The following is a 24,131-nucleotide window of genomic DNA, read 5'->3' on the forward strand; positions in this document are numbered from 1 at the left end:
TACTCATGGGCGTCAGCTATATGGCTTGAGGTATAGTATGTGACCAGGTGAAGGGAAATGAATGGCTTAACATAAAACACATTACAAGGAGGTCACTTGGGAACATCTTAGTTATCAGTTGTGTTTATGAACCTTGACCTCAAGGAGGGTTGCGTAGGGTTACGTACCACCTAGGAAAGTTAAAGTGATACCTTACAAGTCCCCTGGTCCTTCTCTTCCAGTAGAAATAACTATCTCAGTGGGATTGGCTTTTGCTACCATGACTAAGAACTAAAATATTTATGTACACATTTATGTGCTTTTGACAAACAGAAATATGCAACATTTGCACTCAGTTATCTGCAAATCCAACATGGAAGTGATTAAGCCCTTTTTTCAAGAGAAATGGTCACCGAAAGGTGTTGAAGGAAGCCTCGTAACAGTAATTATTATGAAAGGGAAGCATTTGCTACAAGTACAACAGTATTATAATGTTCATATTTCTAAGCTCTGGTACAAAAGTTTTCGAGATAGAAGCTGATTAAAGGTCTTTTTTGAGAAAATATATTTTGAAGTGGATCCATCTCCTCTTTTGTTTCAAATCAAAGTTGTTGAAAAATATTATCCCTGTGTCAGTCTTTAAATTGGAGATTTTAGGAAGATAATTAAATGTTATTTCATCGCAGTGCGATGTTTAAGTGACTTGCAAATGTTTTAGCTTTGAAACTTCAAACTTAAGGCAAATTATCCTTTCCTGATGAAAACTTTAAAACTTACACAGCATTTATAAACTTTCTCATTAAGTTTATACCCGCGTTTCTTGATGTTTCTTTGCTATATTTTAGAGTGGTATTCCCATTGGCGGTTTTATAGATGTATGTTCATAGGCGCTCATTTTAGGGATTAAGGGCTTTCCTTTTTTAATTAAAAAGTTTCTTGTTTTATTTAGTTACCCACCTTTCAGCATAAGTTCGCAGGCAGTATGCCAAAATCATTTGTTTATTCAATAGTTACCTATTGGGCCAGGCATGGTCTACTAGGACTGTTATGGGATTCCATTCCAAACTCTGGAAATCAGTTTACTCTTTAAGTCCCACAATAAAATCCTTCAGTTTGCTAATCAGCTCTGACAATCCCAGCATCAACCTGGGTTGAAAGAGACCTGATAAAATGGTCGATGAAGTTGTTTCTGATTACTTTAGCCCATTTTAATAAACCATAAAAAAAGAAAAGAAAAGAAACATTCCCTCCGAACTCTGTATAATACAAAATAGAAAACTTTATTGTGTGAAGTAAAAATGTCTTTAACAGTTGATCACGGTGCAGCTAAAGACGTTTTGAAAAGAGTGGGGAGACAACCGTAGATAAGTCATCGGTTCAGAGAGGGGCCAAGAAATGTTAGTCTTAAGATGCTTCTTTAACATGAATTTATTGAGGGGGGGCAGAAGGTAAGGAATCTTACCTAGAGTATAAAATGCATAAAAAGTTGTTAAGTGAACAAACAGTTTTTAAAAGCTGATCGTGCCTAGGCATTTTAACGTTAAAAACACCTGTAAAAACATCGACGGTATTTCTTACTCGTTTGCTCTGTGCCCCGTTATTATGGGGACTAGCAAAGAATTCTTAAAAGGCACAGCCTGTCCTATGGAGTTTACCAGTTACTTGTTTGGTTGTATTTCCACCTTTTCCAGAGCAATTGCAAGTGAGGTAGGCAAGAGTAACGCATACAGGGCAGTTAAACCATTAGTACAAGACTGGAGTATCATTAAGCGAAAGTCATGTGGTACTGATCATACCTGTTTCTGGAACCCAGGGAAAGGAGAAGTCAGTGCTGGACTCAAAGGCGAGGTTTCTTAGAAGGAGTGGATCGTGACCGCACGTTGAGGAGTGGCGTAGAGTTCTGAGAAGGACTGTACCTCTAAGCAAAGAGTGCAGCGGTGAAGGTGTTTTAGCCCCACTTTGGTGAAAGATGAGAGTCAACCCCGGGCCACAGAGGCACATGGGGAACGTGCGGAAATGTTTGCTAGGCTGAAAACCAGACCCAGGTTTTTTAACTTGAGTTAGGAAGAAGTAGGGATCCATCTTGGGATTTGAGAGGCGGTCTGTGGAAAGACTCATTCTCTACAGGTGTTTGGAAGGGAAAGGTATGACCCAGGAAGGCCCGGGGGACACCCAGATGGATCCCCAAGAGTCCATTTGCCAGCGGACTCAGTGTGGTCCAGGCTCAAGCCAGCAGCTCTGCACATGCAGACACTTCCCGGAGTTGGTCATTCTTAGGAACGTTGAGGTACTAAGAGAAATCGAGTACCTGTACAGTTAGAATGCCAACTTGTTTTTTAACAATGAGTAGTACACCTGACAAGCAAATGAAGGATTACAAGCCTGATAAAGATGGGATTTCTTTTTAGAGTCAAAGTCTAGCCTCATGAGAAGCTTTGATGAGGATGGAATGTTATTTAGGCATCCAGTGACCTCATGTCCCATCCCCACCCCAGCCTGAAATCACCTGGGAGGCTGTGTGATTGTTACTGGCCCTGGTGGCTGCCTCTTCCAATCTCCCTTTGCTTTGCTTCCATTTCTATGACCCGCTCTTGTCTTACTGCTTTAGGTCCGGTCCTTTCCCTTTAGGGGTTACTTTGCAAATCTCTACCCTAACCTTTTCTGTGTTGCTTATCATCTCAGAGGCTAATCTTACTTACCTTTTCTCTAAATTCTTGGTAGAGGTGTGAGTTGGGGGAAGGCACCTCCCTGCTTCTCCCAGGTATGCACGGGTGATGGGACAGTAATAAGTTTGGGAAGGTCACTCAAAGACGATAGAATCCAGAAAGGTCAAGAGACTTCTTCAGTGAGACATAAGTGGATTAAAAATCATGGTTCTGGCTAATTTTCCTTTCTTTTGCTTGCTCTGGGATCCAGAATTTTCCAGCCTTACTTCTTTCGATTCACGTTTCTTCTCCTTGGGCCCCACAAGTCTCTGTCCTTCCTCAGTGTTCCTAGGTAATCCAGATTTCTTCTGATGCCCCCTATTAACTACCCCCTCTTAGGTAAGCTGGGTGTTTTGCGGCCATCAACACCCAAGCGATGCCCCCCTATTAACTACCCCCTCTTAGGTAGGCTGGGTGTTTTGTGGCCATCAACACCCAAGCGATGCCCCCCTATTAACTACCCCCTCTTAGGTAAGCTGGGTGTTTTGTGGCCATCAACACCCAAGCGATGCCCCCCTATTAACTATCCCCTCTTAGGTAAGCTGGGTGTTTTGTGGCCATCAACACCCAAGCGTGCGCAAAGGCAAAGGCTGGAATGACGCATCTTAAAATTTAGTCTGGTTTCTTTTGAAACCAGATATGGTTTTGCTCATTTTCCACGCGACTAGACGCTGACACGTATTTAAGAATATTAAATGTGAATGATGCTTTCCCCTTGATCAGTCTATATTAAATTTCATTTCTGAGCAGAAAAGCAGACATAAAATACAGTGGGCTGTGTTAATTATATGTGAAAGAAATAATACTTATTGATTAAGTCAAAGCATGGCATCAGTGCTGCCTTAAAGCCATAATAACTGACATGAATAAAAGGTCAGTTCACCTCCCAAAGGAATTTTCCACAGAGCTAGATTATGAATCTGGCCAATCTTCACAATAATACTAACATTGAAAATGAATGCAGTATTCACAAAGGGTGAAAAGAAGAAGACTTAGGTGTTCTGTTGATGTCACCTGGTGGCTGGTTTGTTTTGAAATACAAAAGAAAATGTTTCCCTATTAAGACAAGTTCTACCGTGTAGAATTAAACCCTCAGCTGAACTCATGAGTGAGAAGCAATATTGTTTCTGGGAAGAATGAAAAAAATCCCTTAACCTCTTTGTAATTTCATGTGTAGGTATATGACTTAGGATTTCAAAAATTCATAATAAAAAGGATCTGGATGTTTCCTCAAATACCAGACTTCTGTAGATATTTTAATTTTTCACTTCTCGTTAGGGTTCTTTTGTTTAGCCTGGGAAAAAGTGGCCCAGCTCACATGTTTGAATTTTCCTGATCTGCACCGATTTCAGGGCAGGCTAAAAAGATAGGAAAGATTAGTTGGGAGTCTTTAAGCTTACATATATATATATTTTTTTTTAAATGTACATACATATGTCCCTCTTTAAAAAAATATATCAGATGGAGAAGAGGGAGCTGATAAAAACACTCAGAACTACAGTGAATTTTATGCAGTTGTCATCAGTACTCTTGTAGCTGATCAAGCATTCTTTCAGGGACAGTCAGAGACCAGAAGCAGACACTTGGCAAGAAAAGGGAAAGGGCCCCTCTGATGGGGGTGACAGAGGTTCCCAGAAATAGCCCCAGGTGCCGTCTTGTCGACAGCCCTTCTGGCCTTTGCCTGGGGTGCTCCCTTCCTGGCCCCCTGGTTACGCATCCTCTGGGCTCAGGAAATCTCCAAGCCAGCCCTGCCTGGTTGAGTTGTATCACATTGTTTTGTAATTGCTTATTTATTTGGTGACTCTTTGGGAGACTCTTAAGCTTCTTGAAGGCAGAAGTATCCTGCCTGGCATGTCTGCCTGCCACTTAGTAGACACTAAGTAAATATGTGTTGTGTTGGATACATTCCTGTTTCTGGATCAGTTGGCGTGAAAGCACCTCAGATTCACGCAGCGTTTTATGTGTTGATTATCATTCAAAACAGATCTATTCAATTTTAATAAAAACCAGGCTGTCCTGTCGATTTCTAATTGGGGGAGGGGCTTAGGTGGCTGATGCCTAAGTGAGGGTCACGTGGATGATGATAACACAGATGGGCGTTTTCACTTCCTGTCACCACCAATCACACGGGCAACACCAGCCCGCGGAACAGACAGCCCCATTGACCAAGCGTGTTAGGATAACAGAGTGTGGCAGGCTTGCCTGGGGCTTGGCCACACATCCAGTTGCTTGAAGTTAATGGGATGACGAGCAGGTTGTACACTTTGCCAGGCTTCCGTAGCTAGGAAAGATCAAAGGCAGCGTTTGTCCAGAGTTTGCAGCGCCACGTCTAAGAAGAAATGTGGGCTTCACTGCAGCAGACCTGCCAGGGCAAGAGGTGGAGGGGAGACTCGGATGTTTCGTGGGGATAGCGCATCTGGGATTCCACCTGTGAGTGCAGTGGACCACGCCAGAGACACTAGAGGACTCGGACTGTAAAGGAGGCGGCTGAAAGAGGCGGCTAAGAAACACAGCTGCTGGTGAGGGGCCGAGGTGAATGTTCTCCAAGTGTCCGTTTCTAGTTAAGAGTAAACAGTAATTTTAGAGAAACGGCCTTCCTTCGACTTGGCAATCTCTGGACTGTATCACTAGGATAGCTTGGATGCCTAATACTGAGCTCTATTTTTGGCCCATCGGACTGAGCGCAGGGGCTCATGTGCTTGGCACCAGTGAGGAATTTTCCACTCATTCCCCATGTAGGGAAGCCCTGGGATCTGACACTGAGGCCTCGAGGAGGCCCTGCTTGTATTTCAGACCTCCCACTGCATCGTCACTCCGGACCCGGCTTAGGGTGGGAGGGGGGAGGGCGATGGTGCCTGAGAGCCCTCCGGACCCGGCTTAGGGTGGGAGAGGGGAGGGCGATGGTTCCTGAGAGCCCTTCGGACCTGGCTTAGGGTGGGAGAGGGGAGGGCGATGGTGCCTGAGAGCCCTCCGGACCTGGCTTAGGGTGGGAGAGGGGAGGGCGATGGTTCCTGAGAGCCCTTCGAAGGGCCTCTGGGGCAGCCTCACTCCTGGTGTGCAGCTGCACCTCAGGGCCTGGCAGGAAGGCTGCTGGGCTCCGCTGAGCCACGGTGGCTGGGAAGATGACTCGCTGAGGCAGGGAGTGGAGAGTGGAAACTCCCTTTAGGTCCCTGTCCTGCCTAAGGAGCAGCGTCCCCGAAGCCTTAGCCGCTGACTCATTCCGTCGTCGCAGGGCAGCGTCACATCATTCTGGTTTGGTCTGCAGAAAACAAAAGGTAACGTAATTGATGCAGAGAATTCACAAATTAGGAGAGTTGATATCATTTCAAAGTCAAGCACTTAAGGAAGGAGGGCTGCAGCCAAACTGCTCCGGCTGGCCTCGGCGAGCAGAGCCGTGCCAGCACCTTCAGGAGGAGCACGTCGGGAGGCCGTCGGAAAGGGCTCGAGAAAGCTGACTGAGGGAAAGCTAAGTGGCTGCCCTATGAGATGTTACCGCCACACAGAGGCTAGAATGGAAATGAAGTGCAACTGACAAATCCGCACCAAGGGCAAACACAGGGAGGGCACGGGGCGGGTGGGGTGTGAATGCAGCCAGGCAACGTTTCCACTGAAACAGCCATCAGGGAGTGGCACTGCCTCTCCTCCAGTTAGACGTGGAAAGCTTCGTGGTAATGAGTGCTCGGATCCAAGCTGAGGATGGGTGCAATTTGGATCTCGGTGTTGGGGCTAGGTAAGCACGGGACAGAGGGGAGCATCTCTTGGTGTTAGTGTTTGATAAAGACAGAGGGGAGCCTGGGTGAAAACTCCTGCTTGGCCACTTCCTGGCTGGTTGTGCAGGTTACTTGGCCAGTTACCTAACCACAGAACCCCAGTTCCGTCCTCCAGAGTGGGAAATAAAACCCAGGACCTGCTTGACAGTATTTAGGGGAGTAAGTGAGGAAAAGGGCTTAGCCAGCACTGTGCCTTGGCATCTAGGAAGTGTTTGGTCAAGGTTGGTGTTAATATTGACGTAGTGATCAGCAGACCTTACCCAAGCTTGGTCATTTCCCTTGACGTTTTAGCCATCAGGTTTGTTGCTTGTCTTTGTCTGTTTGATGACTCTGAGATCAGTTGGTTTTGTCCTCTGTGCCTGCAGAAGGTTGGGGGTGAGGGGGGCCTGGGTCTTCATGGATCGTCTTCCTCTCTGCTTCTCAGAAGGGAGAGGGTGCAGGGTCTCTCATCTCCCTGGTTTCCCCCCTATTTCCCCTGCATCTCTTCTCCCTTCCCATCCTCTTCCCTTTCCTCTCTTGCGTCTTCTCTTTCATTCTCTCACTTACGTTTCTCCTAAAGCAAAGATGGGTGGGCACGCCTGGCCACAGATACCAGCGGTGGCTTTTCATCTAAGTGACTCAAGTCGGAAGATCTCCATCAGCATCACCACCGTCTCCAGCCGAGGCCTGTCCTCCTCGCTGGACCTTCAAGCCACTCCGTCCCCAGATGCCTGACTCTTCCGTGGCTGGTTGTCACTCTGGATCCTTCCACACGGGTGACATCCGCCCAGGGCTTCATCCCAGGGCTTCTGCAGGCGCTGAGGGAAACGTTGGCTTTGGGTGAAGGATTAGAGTCAGTTTGTTGTTTTTTGTTACAGTCTAGTCGGTCCCTGCCTAACCTCGTCTAAGTCTTTGCAACTCTCAGCGGCCCAAGAATGAATACTTGGTGATGCTATTTCTGGACCGATGAGGACAGTATTTCAATTCCCTGGCTGTGCTTCAGAAATTGAGGATATGAGTGTTCAGAATTATTCCTGATAGTAGAAACAAGTTAGTTTTTTCACTAGTTTGAGATTATTTCAGGGTAAATACTGAAATTTACCCTCTCAGGAATACCAAGTTTTCTTAATTTGTAGTAACAAGTCAGCCGGCTGTATTACGCTGCTGTTAGACCAAGCACCTATCCCTGTGATCATTCTGACTAGACACTTTGCCTGTTCTGAGTTCTCTAGTCTTTGAACTTAGAGTAGAATCAAGACAGAGCCAGGAAGGTGCTTTACAAAAAAAAAAAAAAAAAAAAAAGCAGAGAACAAGACATACGCCAACTCTTAACACATTCAGGCACTCAACGTGGAAAAGCACCTATCATCTATAGCATGTCATCCAGTTGCAAACAAAATCAAAGGAAACAACAGAGTTGTAGTAACAGCTAACACTTGTATAGAGCTTGTAAGTGCCAGGCACCATTCTAACTGCTTGACGTACGTTAATTTATTTAACCCTCAGGACAACCCTGTGCCATGGGCGTGGCATCGAGACAGTGTCACGTAGTGATTAGGAGAATGTACACTTTCAGGGCTGATTTCCAGCCTTCAAATTCAGGGAAGGCAAGGATGCTATGGGCTGGGGTGAGGAGGGAGCTCCATGAGTGGGATGGGGGGTCCACTGTTGCTCGAATAGTGTATGGTTGCTACATTAGTCTTAAGAGAACCATGACTTAATCATTGTTAATGCCTGTGACTAAATAGCTCTCAGCTTATTATGCAAGTAGAGTTTTACCTAGGCATGAAATTCTAACATTGCTTAGCAAATACCCTTTGGATAACCTGAGACCCTGCCATCAAGCCAAAGTAGCACACACGTCACCGGGGTCTAAACGCAGCAGACACAGAGACAAGATCATGACAACTGTCTGTTCCCATTCGGCACAGGTTGTCCGGAGGTGCTGACATCGAAGTCAAAGGAAGTTTAAGAAAGAAAGAGCATTCACGAGGCCCTGAGGATGTCTGTGCTAGATATTTGGTACCCATTTTAGCCAAAATTCCCTCTTTGGAAAGGTTTGCTTTGGGAGTACATTCTACATAATGAAGGAGCCTTTCCTTGAGGGCCTGTACTTTTGGCATCCGTCACTTGAAGAGAATTCATATACCACATCTTTCCTAGTTATTTTTAGTAGTAATAAAAATCACAACAAATGTAAATATTGGTGCTGACTCATGTCTTCAACTCGTCTATTTTATGTCATAGTATGTATTTGATTTGAAAACAACCAAGTAATCATTAAGTGACAAATGGCATTCTTTACAGTAAGTAACACTTCGAGTGTGAGTTTTCTTCGTCTTCCTTCTACCGATGCAGAGAATGGAACAAAAAACCTTGGAAACTTAAGTTTAGGTGTTGGTCTTATTACAAAGAGAAGTGTTTCGTGTTAGGTTTTCTGCCCATTATTCATTAGGTAGGTAACAGTGCATGTATGGACAAAAGGGTAAGTTTAAGGGGACAGCTGGTAACATAAGCATCTGTCCCTCAGAGAAGTACGGTATTTTCATGGTCAAAAATCTCGTAATAGTGACAATAATTAAAACTATATAATAATATATAACAGTAGATTAATGTGTAGGACATAGACATGCAAAGAATTACTGTAGGTTGAGGTATACAGAGTGCAGTACAGGTATACAGAGTGCACAAAGCACAACATGGGTATTATTAATATTATATGGCAAGCTTTGCGATTTGAATGTGATACAAATGAGTGAGTCAGACTTGGCTTTGTAAGTTTTTTATATGCTTATATAATGAGAAAAGTATCTCCTTAAGGGCTCAACTTATAAATATTTGCTTAATATGATTCATCAATTAAACATGTGAAAGTGCTTATTTAGCCTAAAACGAGGGGACTCTCGGTATCCATTTTGTTTTTTCAGAATGAAAGTGCCCTTGTGAAAGAAAAAGAGCTGTCAATCGAGCTTGCAAACATCAGGGATGAAGTTGGTAAGTAGGGCATTGACAATGAGGAATGTAAAGAGTGTCTTTTTCTGCTATCTGTGAATGTATAACAAAAGCAATTATGTCTCAGGTAATAACCAGAGCAAACCTGCCTGGACAGAAGGAGGTATCACCCCCAGTACAGTGGTGGGTTCTTGGAGCCTTGCGGGGAGCTGTGATTTCTATGTAACGTCTCCGTTGTTATACAGGCAGCTTCCTAACAGCTCACAGTGGAACTAATCAGGCTTGAGTCTGCTCCTCCCAGATGGCAGCACATCTCTCTGTCTGCCCTGTGTGGGGTGACAAGCACCCCTCCATGTCACGCCCCACCCCTGGACAGGCACAGCTCCAGCAGAAGCAGCTCAGCTTCGGTGGGTAACTGAGGGGCTCCCCGTAACATGCTTCCTGCCACTGTACACCCTGCCATGAAATACTCTGTGATCTAGAACACGAATCTGGATGGCTTAGAAAATGCTAGGGTCCACGTTGCAACTCCTTCTCTTTGTCTGATACGATGGTATAGTTGTGGCTGAACCACAGGAGACCTTGCCAATGACAGGAGGACCCCCAGACCCTGGGATGTGGTGAGAGATGGGCTTTCACTCTAGGCCAAAGATCAGACCAAGAACTTCCCACGTTCCAGTTTCTTGATCCCATTCCTCTCTTGGGATCTGTTACTCCAGCAAACGTGAAGCGAACATGACGTAGTCCCCTTGGCCTGCTCTTCTCTTTACAGTGAACGTTTCTCCTCCATCCAGTGTGGTCCTGGGGGCAGCCCCCCTGTGCAGGTGTGGCCTCCTCCACCAGCAAGGCACTTGAACGGGCCCGGCCATCCTTAGTGGGTGGCACCTGTTTCCAGGCCAGCCAGGCAAACAGGCGCCGAGTCTGGAGGCCAGGCTTCCCCCGGGAGCACAGCCCCCCAGGATGCCCAGTGGACGGGGTAGAGATTTCCAAACACAGCTTACCCTACCCATATTTTCAGGTTTTTTTACCTTAAAAAAATGTGTTTCTTCACCATAAGTTTTGCGACCTCCTTTGCCACTGAGACCGGGCAGCCGTGGCCTCTTCTCCCCTCCAAAGAGAGCAGGCCCCTCCCCGACCTCACCTGTGTGTGATCGGAGCAGCAAGACCGAGGCACCCACGCCTGGCGTCCCCACCGGTGGATGAACCCACAGGGGGGTGTTCTGAGCGGCCCGAGGAACGGAAGTTGGCAGAGTCTGTGAGGGTAGCTCCTGCCCAGGCCAGGTCCACAAGCATGTGTCTCTCCACGCAATGGCCGGGCTCTCGAGCAGATGACCGAGGTCCAGGTAGGGCTAGCTGGCTCGCGTCTCTGCCCCTCGGGTTCCACCTCATAGAAAGGGAATTTGACGAAAGGAGAGAGTGACGATGAAGCAGAGTCTGTAAAGGTGACTCTGTAACTCTTAGGTGTGTATAGCACCTTGAATCTGAAGACAGAGGACGGACTCTTCCACAGTAGGGTGAACTGCTCCACGGAGGGACATCTGCACCCCCTGGGCGAGCGTTGGATCCGGGGTGTTTGTCCTCACCCAGCCAGGTGGTGTGTACCAAAGCCAGCGCCTCCCTCTGTGCTTTCCCGAAGCTTCTGAGTGCAGCAGGAACCACACGGGGATCACGCTGGGATTTTGTGTTTAAGCCTTACTTGGTTTCTGCATTAGTGCTAAGAATAGAACCAGAATTCACCTGCCAAAAAGCCATGCGGGGAGGGGAAGGCAGCACCACGGCCTGGGCCCTTCAGCCCAGCATTCAGCCCCAGAGGACACTTTAGCAGCGAGTTCCTGAACCACTGGAGAGCAATTATGGAGAGGCTGCATTTGTGAGAGAGAAGGACGGGAATATCGGGGTCGTCTGTTAACCGTAAAGTCATAAATTCTAGTGTCCTGACCTGCAGGGTATTCCCTTGAAGGGAAAGGGGTATTGAGCTTACAAACCAGACTTCCCAGGGATCCTATAGAGAGGTGATCAGTCCCATCTTCTTACCCCCCAGCCTTATTTGGACCTCTTATCAGCTGAGTCTGGGGGGCGGGGTCACTGGAGGGGAGGGGCCAGGGGCGCGGTTCTGAGGGGGAGATGGAATTTCTAAAGATTGTAAGTTTGACATAGAAGAAGAAAAGAAGCTGCGAAAAGTCAGAATCCTTTAGGGACACTTCCACAGATCCCAGAACAGGGCTGGCCTGTCCCCCACATTCAAAAATCGTTGCTTAAAATTCTTCACGACCATTAAATGCTGCCCTAAATTCTACCGATATCTGCTCGTAAGTACCCATCAGCTTTCTGCACCCTTGATGTGAATAAATTCAATCAGAGGCTTTTAGCTCCAGCCAGAACCAGCTTTGCTGGTGCCTCTCAGCCCTGGTGCGTGGTAGAATCACCTGGAATGCTTTTTAGAACATCGATTCCCAGGACCTTCCCTAGGGCAACAGAATCAAAATCTTTGAGGGTGAGGCTGAGGCATTGCTTCCTTCCCCAGGTATTTCTTCGGTGCAGTTTGAGAATCACTGAATTGCGTTGAAGAACAGGGGTTTGGATTTGGATCAGGGACAAGGGTGAGGCGGTGGGTTGTTTGGGCTCGGCCGGGGAGTGGGAGGTTCCCGCGGGCCGGGGCTCTGGGCAGCAGGAGGGGCTCAGGCAGAGGAGCCAGGCGGGTGAGGGAGGGCGCCGAAAGGGAAGATGCAGAGGACAGATTCCACCTGCTTTGATCTCACCCTTAGGGTTGGCCTGGCTCCCGGGAAAGTTGGCAGAGTTTGTGAGGGTAGCTCCTTCCCTTGGCGCCTATAGGTCCAGGACAAAAGAGTATCCTGTTGTCCTGGACCTATAGGCGCCAAGGGAAGGAATCCTCCTTCCCTTGCCTTTGCTGGTCAGGCTGGGTGTCCATCCTCTGAGTCCACTCCCATCTGGATTAGATGAGCTTCCGGGAACTAAACACAAAAAGTAACCCCCTGGTGTGTTTGCTGACACACTTCACATTTACAATACATTTCCATTTGTGACTTCTGTGGGGGAGCTACCACAGAATCTTCTAGAAGGTGGGTAGTTAGAATCCCTCTCAGAGATTTTGAGATGTGTCATCCCACACTGACTGAGAATCTCTGACCATATTAGTTTTTAAGTAGGACATTTCTGGCAATTGATTTACAAGTAAACTTTGAGGACATCTCCAAGTAAGTGGTGTTTTCTTTTTTTTTAAATTAATTTGTTTTTATTTATGTATTTTTGGCTGCGTCGGGTCTCTGTTGCTGCGCATGGGCTCTCTCTAGTTGCGGCGAGCGAGGGCTACTCTTTGTTGCAGAGCACGGGCTCTAGGCATGTGGGCCTCAGTAGTTGTGGCTCGCAGGCTCTAGAGCGCAGGCTCAGTAGTTGTGGGACATGGGCTCAGTGGCTGTGGCTCGCGGGCTCTAGAGCGCAGGCTCAGTAGTCGTGGCGCACAGGCTGAGTTGCTCCGCGGCATGTGGGATCTTCCCAGACCAGGGCTCAAACTCGTGTCCCCTGCATTGGTAAGCGGATTCTTAACCACTGTGCCACCAGGGAAGCCCAAGTGGTGTTTTCTGATCCCACTTCGGACATCAGGTGTGTAGGAGATTTTTCCACATGGAGAACACTTGCTGGGTGTTCAACGATTCAGTTCAGTTTTGACACTAACTCTCTTGAGTGAGTACAGACCCCACAGGGGAAGGGCCAGTGCCACTAGACTGCAGGTGCCAGTCCGAAGTCCCAGGAGCCTCTTATACTTCTGACCAACTGGCTATAAATTCAAGGGTTCCCACAACCCCTGCTCATTGTCAATAATTCGCTAGAAGGACTCGTACAACTCAGGAAAACACTTTACTTACATTTACCAGTTAATCATAAAGGATACAACTCAGGAACAGCCAAATGGAAGAGATGCACAGGACAAGGTATCTGGGGGCAGGGAGAGGCACGGAACTTCCACACCCTCCCAGGACAGGTCCCTCCCCCAGGAGGTAGCTGTGTTCACTGACCTGGGAGCTCTGAATCAAGAGATTTTATAACCCCTTCTCCAGCATCTCCTCTCCCTAGAGGTTGGTGAGTGGGGCTGAAAATTCCTTCCCTCTAATCACCTGGTCTGTCCTGTGACCAGCCCCATCCTGAGGCTCTCTAGGGGCCCCCCAGTAAGATACCTTGTTAGCATAAACTCAGAGAAGGAGCTCATTATAAATACAAAGACACTCCTATCACTCAGGAAATCCAAAGCGTTTTAGGAGCTCCAGGGACAAAGACCAGTGTATTATTCTACCACACCTAGCTAAAGGTACCTAGCCAAGGCTCTGCCCAGTTGTGGAGAATGGTTCCTTCATTTAACAAGCTTCTGAGCACCTTTATGTAGCAGGCAGCTTCATAGCATTTCAGAGGTGATCCAGGTCTTAATGACTATAGTCTATTCACCACATTTGTGAGATCGGTAAACTGAGACATGGTCAAAGATCTTGGCTAAAGTTGGGACGTCTGTAAGAAGTACCAAGAAGAAAACCTTAGTTCTCCTTAATCTCAGTCCATTCATTCATTCAACAAATATTTATTAGGTGCCTAGTATGTGCCAGGCACAGGCTAGGCAGGGTCACCATGGATGGTGAAGCAGTCATGCCTTGCAGGGGGCGCCCCTCTGAGTGGGGGCTGAAATGCACCCACATTGCAGCCACTCACCAAGCCCTGGACCCCAGCCTGGGGTTGCTGCCACCCACAGGAAGGGGCCCTTTTTTCTAATTTGCACAAAGGCACCATGTGGGCTAGCTATGACCTGGTGCCATATACGGACAAGTCAGTGGTGGATAAGACGCAGCTCATGTCCTCGAGGAGCTTACGATCCAAGACTCCGTGCAGGAGAGGCTGAGATGGGCCTGTACAGTGACTAAGACTTGGGTAGATGCACGTGGGAAGGGAAAGAGCACAAGTATTGAGCACCAGCTATGCCTGCTGCCCCCAGTGAATGTGCCCTGGGCCTATAGGCGCCATGACCATTTGGCGGCATTACCCATCCTGCATACCTTTGGAAAGGAAAACCCATTCCTCCTTCCATTAAAAACACTTTTCGCACTTGTCACTTAAGAGTTATAAAACACTCTGTCATAAACTAGAATCAGCTACTCTTTCCCTTTGAGTGTTTGGGGTTTTACCATTTTTTTGCTATTACGCTACAATGAGTGTACTGTTTGCAAATTACTTTTCTCCTCTTGTGTTATTTTCTTGGAATATAATCTCAAAAGTGTGGACCAATAATTTGGGTAGGATTTCACATTTGATTTAAACTCATCTATATGTGCAGCGTCCTGGATATTTATTCTGTAAATCACTGCACAAGATTATGGTGGATTTAAACTCAGTGTAGCTAGGGTTGCCTTATAAGAAGGGAATTAAATCAATTTCTCTCTCTCTCTCTCTCTCTCTCTCTCTCTCTCTCTCTCTCTCTCTCTCTCTCCCTCCCCCTCCCTCCCTTCCTCCCTCTCTTTCTCTCACACACACCTGAGAAGGGACATGTAATTGCCAGTCATATACCAAGATGTAGTTTGGGATGGAGCCTTTTGTGGTCCAAGGGTAGAGTCCCTGTGGAGTGGCTGAAATTTCTGTCATCTGTGGTATTTGTATCTCCTATGGAGACAGGGATCTCTAGTCATCCTCTTGAAAGCTTCTCATCCTCAGGTCACCCTCCAGGGTTGATGGCTCTTGCCTTGTCTTTGGAGTTGGCCTGAATTGGGTCTATCCTTGGAAAAGCCTTCCTCTAGCTATATTGGTTGTGGGATGAAAGGGCATTTTGGATCTCCAGGAAACCAGAATCCAGCATCACATCCACGGAAGGAGGAGTAAAGATGCTAGAAACCTATTTAATATATGATTTTTTAATCACATCTTAAAATTTCCCAAAAAGTATAGTTCTTAAAATATGAGCCCTGATTTTTGGATAAAGTGGCATTCTCCAAATTTGGAAGTCAAATACTGGGTCCTTGAAGGTTCATCCTTTACATTTGTAGATGCTGAAATAGATTTGTAAGATGTTCTTCCCGGAAGCAGATTACTTCCTTTTGAGACATTACGCTTAAGGTTGTTGACCACCATCAGGTTGACATTTGTGGTCTTCTCTCCAGCAAAGCCGCCTTATTAGAAAACCTGAGCTATAAAAAATATGAATTGAAAAAATATGAATTAGATGAACTCCACAGAAAAACATGCAATAAATAGCTAGGTTCAAATGGGGCCTCTGGTTCACACGCCTTATTTAGCCCTGATGCTCCCACAGGCAGACCAGAGCCCTGCTGAGATGGACGTGCAGACACAAGTTGGACCACCACTAACAGCACCGCACATCTCCCACCAGATTCCTTCCTCGAGGCCGCTCAAAACTGTGACTGTCTGAATGGGGTGTGAAATTGCCTCTCATCTTTGAAGCTCTCAGTCACCCAGCTGCCCTCCTCCTGGCCTTCTTTACCTGCCACTGCCCCGGTCCCAGGGCTGATGGACAAAGCTTCTCTCTGCTCCCACGTGTGGCTCTGTCACCCCCTCCTCTCTTGAACTTGTTACAGCCTCTGCTCTGGCTCTTCCCAAGCCAAGGCCATGGGTTTTTAGCTTTCTGCCAGCCTCACACTTAAGATGGACTTTGCTTTTTCGTCTCTACTGAAAACTTTAAAAACACTTAACATGAAATATAGTTTTAAAACAGAAAGCAGTCATTAACAAAGCAATCCTTCTGTTAAAGTTTCTCAGGTATTGTACAGGAAGCTAAATAGTTAAATCCACATTTAGCTTAAAGTTAGCGTATTGAAACAAAACAAACAAACAATACCTGAATGTTTTCTATAACATGAACTAAAGTCATATTAAAGACTTCTGAGAGCTTTGATATAAAGGTATGATAGAAATCTCAGTTTACGACAGTAAACACTGAATTGTTATTTATTACATTCTTAAGTTACTAAATAGAATGAACTTTTCAACTTATTCTCATTTATAACTAGCAACCTAAATATATTTACACACACCACTGTAAGTGTATCTGTGAGATGATTTTACCTTCCAGGGTTTATGCATAAAATGTGTCTTCCAATTTATGATCATAATCCCTTGTATTTACAAAGCGCTTAGTACTTACCAAGCTCTGTCACATGATATGTTTTATTTATTCATTCAGACAGCTCTGTGAAGTAGGTGCTGGTGTCTTTTATAGGAAATTGAGGCTCAGAAAGGTTAAGTGACTTCCATAAGAGCATACAGCTGGGATGGGACAGAGGCAGGTCTTAACCCAAGTCTAGAATTCTACACATCGTATGTAACTTTACACATCATGCGTAACTTTACACATCGTGCGTAACTTTACACATCGTGCGTAACTTTACCACGGCATCCCCAGCTCCCCCACCACCTTTTTTGGGTAATTTTTAATTTAATAGGTTGAAAAATCAGATAAACAAAATAAAATAGTTTTGTATCCCAATTCTATATGACTTCCTCCACCCAAAACCATGATAGATGCTAGTATGAATCTGTCCAAACATAGATTAGAGTATAATTATGTAACAGTGTTATGTTAATTCATCCCTAAGCTGTAGCCATTAGGATTGGATTCAGGAACAAATAACAGACTCCCTGAACAATGGTAGCTTAATCAAGGTAGATGTTTATTCCTCCCTTATATAAAAGTCAGGAGGTAAGCACCCAGAAGCAGGTGTGGTTCTGTTCCACAGAGTCCACAGGGGGCCCAGGCTTCCAACAGCTCAGCGTTCACCCATCCCCAAGACAGTGATGCTTCTCCTCGTGGTCCAGGGTGGCAGTGGTCAGCACTGGGTGCTACGTGGTCATCATATCTCTAGTCCAGGTAGTAGGATGGAGGAGGGAATGAACAAAGAAGCAGAAACAGTGGGTCAGCTCCTCTTGGGGAAAAGTTTCCAGGAACTTATATCTCCTTGGCCAGATCTAAGTCACAGGGCAAACCTAGTCACAAGGGGACTGGGAAGTGTGCTCTTTTTTCCTGGTGACCTTGCCCAGGTATTCTGTTACTATGGAGGAAGGGGAGAACTGTGCTGTGGAGCGTCACTTGCCTCCGTCAGCAAGATGGAGGGAATAGTCCTGTCGCACGAGCTGAATGAGAGCAAAGGATCTAGCAGAATGTTTGGTAGAAAATTGGGGGCACAGTATATGCCAATTCCCTTAAGTTTCAGATTAGATTCTGTTGTATTCCGTCCCCTCACAGCTTTAAAAAAGATGAGTTAAAATGCAAAACCCAAGAAGACACCTCGGAAAAACTAACGAATCTTGGGATCACAAAAATAATGTACATTTTCTGATGTATAAAAATATCTCTTCGAAGCACACCAATTAAAAGACAGTTTGCCAGATTGGATAAAAAAGCAAGATGCAGCTATGGGCTGCCTAAGAGAAATCCACTTCATATATAAAGATATAGATATTTAAAAATAAAAGTATAGAAAAAAGATATACTATGCTAACACCAATCCAGAGAAAATTGAAGTGTCTATGTTAATATCACACAGAGTAAACTTCAGACCAGTAGTGTTACTAAGGAGGAAGATGGCCATTACATAATGATCAAGGAGTCAGTTCACCAAAAAGACATAACAATACTAAATATCTGTGCGCCTAAAAATAGAGCTTCAAATCACATGACGCGAAAACTGGGGGAACTGAAAGGAGAAATAGACAATTCCACTATTACGGTTGGAGACTTCAGCACTCCTCTCTCAGTCCTGAGAGAACGAACAGGCGGAAAATCAATTGGGATTTAAAAGACCCAAACAACAGTATCAACCAATATGACCTAATTGACATTCATAGAAGATTCCATCCAACAAGCAGAATGTACATCCTTCTCAAATACACGTGGAACATTGACCTACATGGACCATATGCTGAGCCATAAAACGAACCTCAACAAATATAAAAGAATTGAACCATACAAACTGTTTCAGACTATAACAGAATCTGACTATACATCAGTAGCACAAAAATACCTGGAAAACTCCGAACGCTTGGAAATTAAACAACACACAACTAACGCACGGGTCAAAGAGAAAACCACAAAGTAAATTAGAAATTTACGTTGAATTGAATGAAAATAAAAACACAACATCTGTGGAATGCAAAATTCTCTCTGATCAGCAGAGTTGAATCTTCTCAATCTTCTCAACAACTTTGGCAGCGGGGACCCAAATACATATTTACTATTCAGCTATCACTGTCCTAGGTTCTATGGTGGGGAGCAAATAGTGTTATTTAGAAGATTTGATCTAGAAGGTTTGGTCTGCTGTCAGAAATTTGAGTGTGACAATAGAGCTTCAAATATACTGCTTTCTTTGCAAGATGGACCACTCAGCGTGACGAGGTCCAGGAGTTACCTGCCCCTCCTATAGGCAAATGGTGTTCTGAGCTGGGAAAAATTCAAGCCAGTGATGTCAACTGCTCTGATTAGATTTTATCCCAGTAAATGTAACTTTTAAAAGTCATTTTAGTTTCTGTCTCAAACAGGTGCTTACCTATGCACAGTAATATCAAAATCACAAACTCCCTTAGATGCACCAGAGACTGGGTTTGGTTGCCATGGAAAATACATCATCAGCCGCAGTTCCACAAAGCTGCTACTTTCTTTGAGACAATGATTTATTCCAATTGGCAGCAACACATTTTTTGATATTTATAAAATTCTTTGAAGTCTATAGTATAGCACCTTCTAGTTATTTTATATGGAGATGTCTGTTTTGTGATCCTCTAAAATATTTACTCCTTTATGAATAAAGACAGTCCTTTCTGATATATGTTAATATTTTTAAATCTGTGGGCTTAATCCTTAACCTGAATTGACTGAATGAAATAAGGCAGGATACCAAGGGCTGCCCGTAAGCTACCCTGTGGACAAGCAGTTTCTTGAAACTTGGAGTCAGCAGCTTCCATACAATTGTGACTTCATAATAAATCTAATGTCTACAGTGGTGTATGGTTTACAAAGCTCTTTCACATATTGTTTCATTTAATCCTGACAACAACCCTAGGAGACAGACAGGTAAGGTAGATAATACCACCACCATTTTAAAGGCGACTAAATTGTGGCTATAGAGAATGAAAGCAAACCCCAAATCACGTAACTGTTAAGGATAATGGAGCTGGGTCCTTATCTTGTTCCACCATGACCATAGCATGCTGCCTTTGTGTTGTAAGATTTCAGCTGGCGTCTTGGGGAGGAGAAGAAAAAGCAGAAAAAGACGTGACCTGCTGTATAGATTTAACCTGAAAATTGCTGAAGAACATCGTGCAAGACACAATGCTTTAAATGACAATCACATACAAATTATGCAAATGTAATCACCGCCCACTTGTGAGTTTCTCACGCACTTGGATCCCTCTTATGTTTCTTTGTATCTCGAGCCCCATCCCAGGGCTTAGCGCGTTAAATGGGAACCATTCATTGCTTCATTGTATAAACTTGACTGAACCCAGGAGATGCACCTGTTAGTGTACCAGGAGTGGAAGATGGATACGACATGGTCTCTGACTTCAGGGGACACCTGGGCACTGCAGAGGCAGATGCATAAGCAGGTAATTAAAACCCAGGGTACTGAGTAAGATGCTGGAGGTCTGGGAGTTCAGAGGATGGTTTGTAACCCAGTCAGGGGTCCAGGAAGGGGTTTTAGGGGTAGAACAGCTGAGCTTAAAGGAAATGGAGGAGTCATTGAAGAAGCGGTTCTTCTACACTTGAGCAATTATATCAATAGTGTTAATGACGTCATTGACTCAATTTCTCCTTTGGGAGATGGGAAAAATAGTAAAGACTGGTTTGCCATGGGGTGACCCCTAAACCAGAGGAATGGGGCAAATGAATTTATCTGTGAAACTCTTTAAACTACTTGCATACAAAGCAGGGCAGTGTTTGGGATATTAGACTCCAATGAATCTCTCTTCATAGATTTTTTTAGACGTTTGGTTTTTCTTGTCTAATGCCGTTATGAAATTACTCTCACTCATTCAAGTAACCACAGATACCACCAGGTCCAGCTTCAAGAGTACTGTCAATCTATTTGCTTAATTTGGCAGTTAATTTGAATAAAGTAATATATAAATTGCAGTATATGCTTATGTTATATTCAGATCACTCTTTTTGATTAAAATTGCAGTTTTTCAGCCAAATGTCAGGTCTTCAGGAGGTTAATTCTGGTGAAGGTGATAACTAGACCAACTCTGCATTGCAAGGAACCGTGTAAAGACTTACTAGGTTTTGGTGATAATGAATCTGATTCTGATCTCAGGGCTCCTTAACACAGCTATTTTCTTAAAAAAAAAAAAAAAAAAAGGAAAAGCTAGTGATGAAGAATTTGGTCAGAATTTAGCTAATCAGAATGATGGTTCCAGATGGAGAGACCAGGCTGGCACCTAAGTGTGGGCATTGTTAGTGCACCAAGAATGGCCCTGACTTTCAAGGAAACGCCTTTTAAGTAAGTTTACTAGAGCCTCATATAGAAAACGAAAATCCCAATTTATTAATTTACATGAGTAATGATATGTCTCCTTATAGGCACATCTACCTAGAAAGCTAAAATTGTAATCAGAAGACAGCTTAGTGGACCAGAATCAATCATGTGCTATAATAATAATGGCATCTCACTGAGATAGCCTTGGGCAGCCATCTGCAGACCTCTTTTGTTCCTGGGACCTCAGTTCTTAGCCAGGGATCCCCACGGGAGGAGATGGAAGCCTACTAGAATCACCTGGGAGCTTCTAGCAAGTCCCCATGCCTGCCCTGCTTCCAGCTATTGTAGAGTAACTACAGTGGACTTAACATCCCACTGTACACAGCTATGAGACACAAAATATATGAGGCAGCTGTTTCCAAGCAGTAGACACCACAGGCCCGTGATCCTTGAAGAAAAGGGGTCACGCTGAGTCCCCTGTTGGCCCCAGCTTTCTGCCTGGAGTCACTTACCAGCCCTCAGCACAGAGAGGTGCTCCAGCAGTGACCGCCACGTTTGCTGAGCTGAAGAAGCAGTTACCAGAGAGCCGGGTGATTAAAGCAGCTAAAAATCGTGCGGCCATTGGGACTTCCCTGGAGGTCCAGTGCAGGGGGCACCGGTTCAATCCCTGGTCAGGGAACTAAGATCCCATATGCCGCGTGGCCAAAAAAAAAAAAAAAAAAAAGAAAGAAGAAGCAGTTACCAGAGAGCCGGGTGATTAAAGCAGCTAAAAATCGTGCGGCCATTGGGACTTCCCTGGAGGTCCAGTGCAGGGGGCACCGGTTCAATCCCTGGTCAGGGAACTAAGATCCCATATGCCGCGTGGCCAAAAAAAAAAAAAAGAAAGAAAGAAAGAAAGAAATCATGGGGCCGAGCACTGGAGAGCAGTAACCTATGCAGAGGAGGCCCCAGGAATTTGCACGGGGGGTTCCCGGGTGATCTTAGATGAAGCATGGGCATCACATGCCCGGGGAGACCTGGCAGAGAGCAGCTGCTGCAGGACTGACGTGGTGAGGGCAACAGAGGCTGCATGGTGCGGGGAGACGTTGGATTCCAGCCCGGCCAGGGTGGAGAGACCTCACTGAGCACCTCGAGACAAGACCTGAGAAAGGCCAGGCTTTAGGAGTAAGGACCATGACCGAGAGTAAGCGTCTCTCTAGGAAACTCAAGTGGACCCACCCTAACAAAGAATAAAACCAAGTCTGGTGGAGTCAAAGGCATCCAGTAATTTACCTGCCTGCCAACAAAACTCAACACCTGCTAAAGGAAGACAAAGTAATACACGCTTTCTACAGTATACCATCCATGATGTTGAACACTTATTTTTAAACTTAGACCTACAGAAAGCAGGGCCCATAATCAAGGGGAAAAGTAGTCAATAGACATGCATGTTGAAATAAGCCAGATGTTGGAACTAGCAGATGTGAAATTTTTAAAAACTGTCATAAACATGTTCAAGCACTTCCAGAAAAAGAGGAACGTAGTGAGTAACCAGGTGGCGAAGCATAACAGAGAAACAGAAACTACAGAAGAACCAGATGGAAATGTTAGAGCCCAAGAGTCGAATCTCTGAAATGAAAGATTCACTGGCTGGGCTTTACAGCAGGTTGGAGGCCGCAGGAAAAAGGGTCAGTGAATTGAAGACAATCAACTGATACTCTCCAATCTAAAGAACAGAGAGAAAAAAAGGTGAAAAGAAAAGGAACAGAGTGTCAGGGACCTGTGGCAGTATAAGAGATGTGTAATTGAATTGTAAGAAGGAGAAGCGAGAGCGATGGGGGGAAATCTTTTTGAAAAAATGATGTGCAAAGACATCCCAAATTTGGTTTTACAAGAGCAACCTGCAGACCCAAGAAGCACTGAACCCCAAACAGGATAAATACAAATACACAAATCACACCAAAGACATCCTAGTCAAACTGCTGAAAACCAAAGATAAAGAGGAAGAATTAAAAGCAACCAGCTAAAGACACACATCACATACAGAGGACAGGGATGTGAGTGACAGTTAACCTCACCAGAAACAGACCGAGGCAGTGGAATGACATGTTTGCAACTGCTTAAAGAATGAGAGAAAAACAAAAGCAGAAGTCAATATCCAGAGAAGACATCTTTTAAAAATGATAGAAACTTGGAATTATAGGAAAGAAGTAAGGTTGTCAAAATGGTAAATGTGTGGATAAATATAAAAGATTATTCATTTTGTTTTAAAATGATTTTTCATTTTGTTTTCAGTGTTCAGCTTGATGATCTTTGTCTATGAATACATCCATATAATCACCACCCAAGACAAGACGTAAGACGTTTACGTCACTCCTGAAAGTTCCCCCAGGCCTCTTTCCAGTCAGTTCCACCCACTCCCTACCTCTGAAGCAACCACTTCCGTATTTCTGTCGCCATAGATTAGTTTTGCCTGGTCTTGGATTTCCTACAAATGGGATCAGACAGTATATGGTCTTTTGCGTCCGGGCGTCTGGGTGCTTTTGCCCCCCATGAGAGATTCATCCACGTCGCTGAGCATATCAGTAGTTTGTTCCTTTTTATTGAGTCATGTTCCATTGGCATGCGTGTGCCAACGTTAATTATCCACTCTTCCGCTAATGGACATTTGGGTTGTGTCCGCATTTTGCTGTTATAAATAAGGCTGTTATGAATATCCTCGCACAAGTCTTCTCGTGGACAGAGATGTTTTTCATTTCCTACACGAGAAATTACTGGCTCATAGGACAGATGTGAGTTTCACTTTAGGAGAAACTTCCAAACAGTTCTGGAAATGGTGGTTCCATTCTTGCACCGTCCCCAAGAGTGTTTGAGGGTTCCAGTTTCTCCACATGCTTGCCAACGTTTGGTGTTGTCAGTTATGTCGTTGTTGTTTTAGCTGTTAGAGCAGGTGTGGACAGTATCTCATCGTGGTTTTAATTTGCATTTCCCTGATCACTAAGGAAGGTGAGCACTTTTATGTGCTAATTAGCTACTGGATAACTTCCATGAGCCGTCTGTCGCCCATTTTTTCTTGCGCGGTTTGTCTTTTTGCTGAACGGCAGATGCCCCCTTCACCTGGGCACACAGGCGCTCTCAAGGCAGCCACACTCCCACCTGGCCCACCCATTGTGCTCATGATCTGTCTTCTGATTCCCAGCACTTAGCGACTGACTCAGGGGCTTCCCTGGTGGCGCAGTGGTGGAGAGTCCGCCTGCCGATGCAGGGGACACGGGTTCGTGCCCCGGTCT

The 24,131-nt window shown here is 45.2% G+C and overlaps 1 protein-coding gene across 9 annotated transcripts in view; it reads left to right on the forward strand.

Annotated features, from left to right (window-relative positions):
• MTUS2 (microtubule associated scaffold protein 2) overlaps positions 1-24,131 on the forward strand; it is a 543,384-nt gene that overhangs the window by 482,100 nt on the left and 37,153 nt on the right. For all 9 annotated transcript variants that reach the window (XM_028497246.2, XM_024125858.3, XM_028497249.2 and 6 more), the window contains one exon: positions 9,361-9,427. In XM_028497246.2, coding sequence (XP_028353047.1) covers positions 9,361-9,427 — 67 coding nt within the window. The remainder of the gene's footprint in view (positions 1-9,360; positions 9,428-24,131) is intronic.

Source organism: Physeter macrocephalus, chromosome 13 (assembly GCF_002837175.3).
Source record: "Physeter macrocephalus isolate SW-GA chromosome 13, ASM283717v5, whole genome shotgun sequence".
In the NCBI taxonomy this organism is placed as follows: domain Eukaryota; kingdom Metazoa; phylum Chordata; class Mammalia; order Artiodactyla; family Physeteridae; genus Physeter; species Physeter macrocephalus.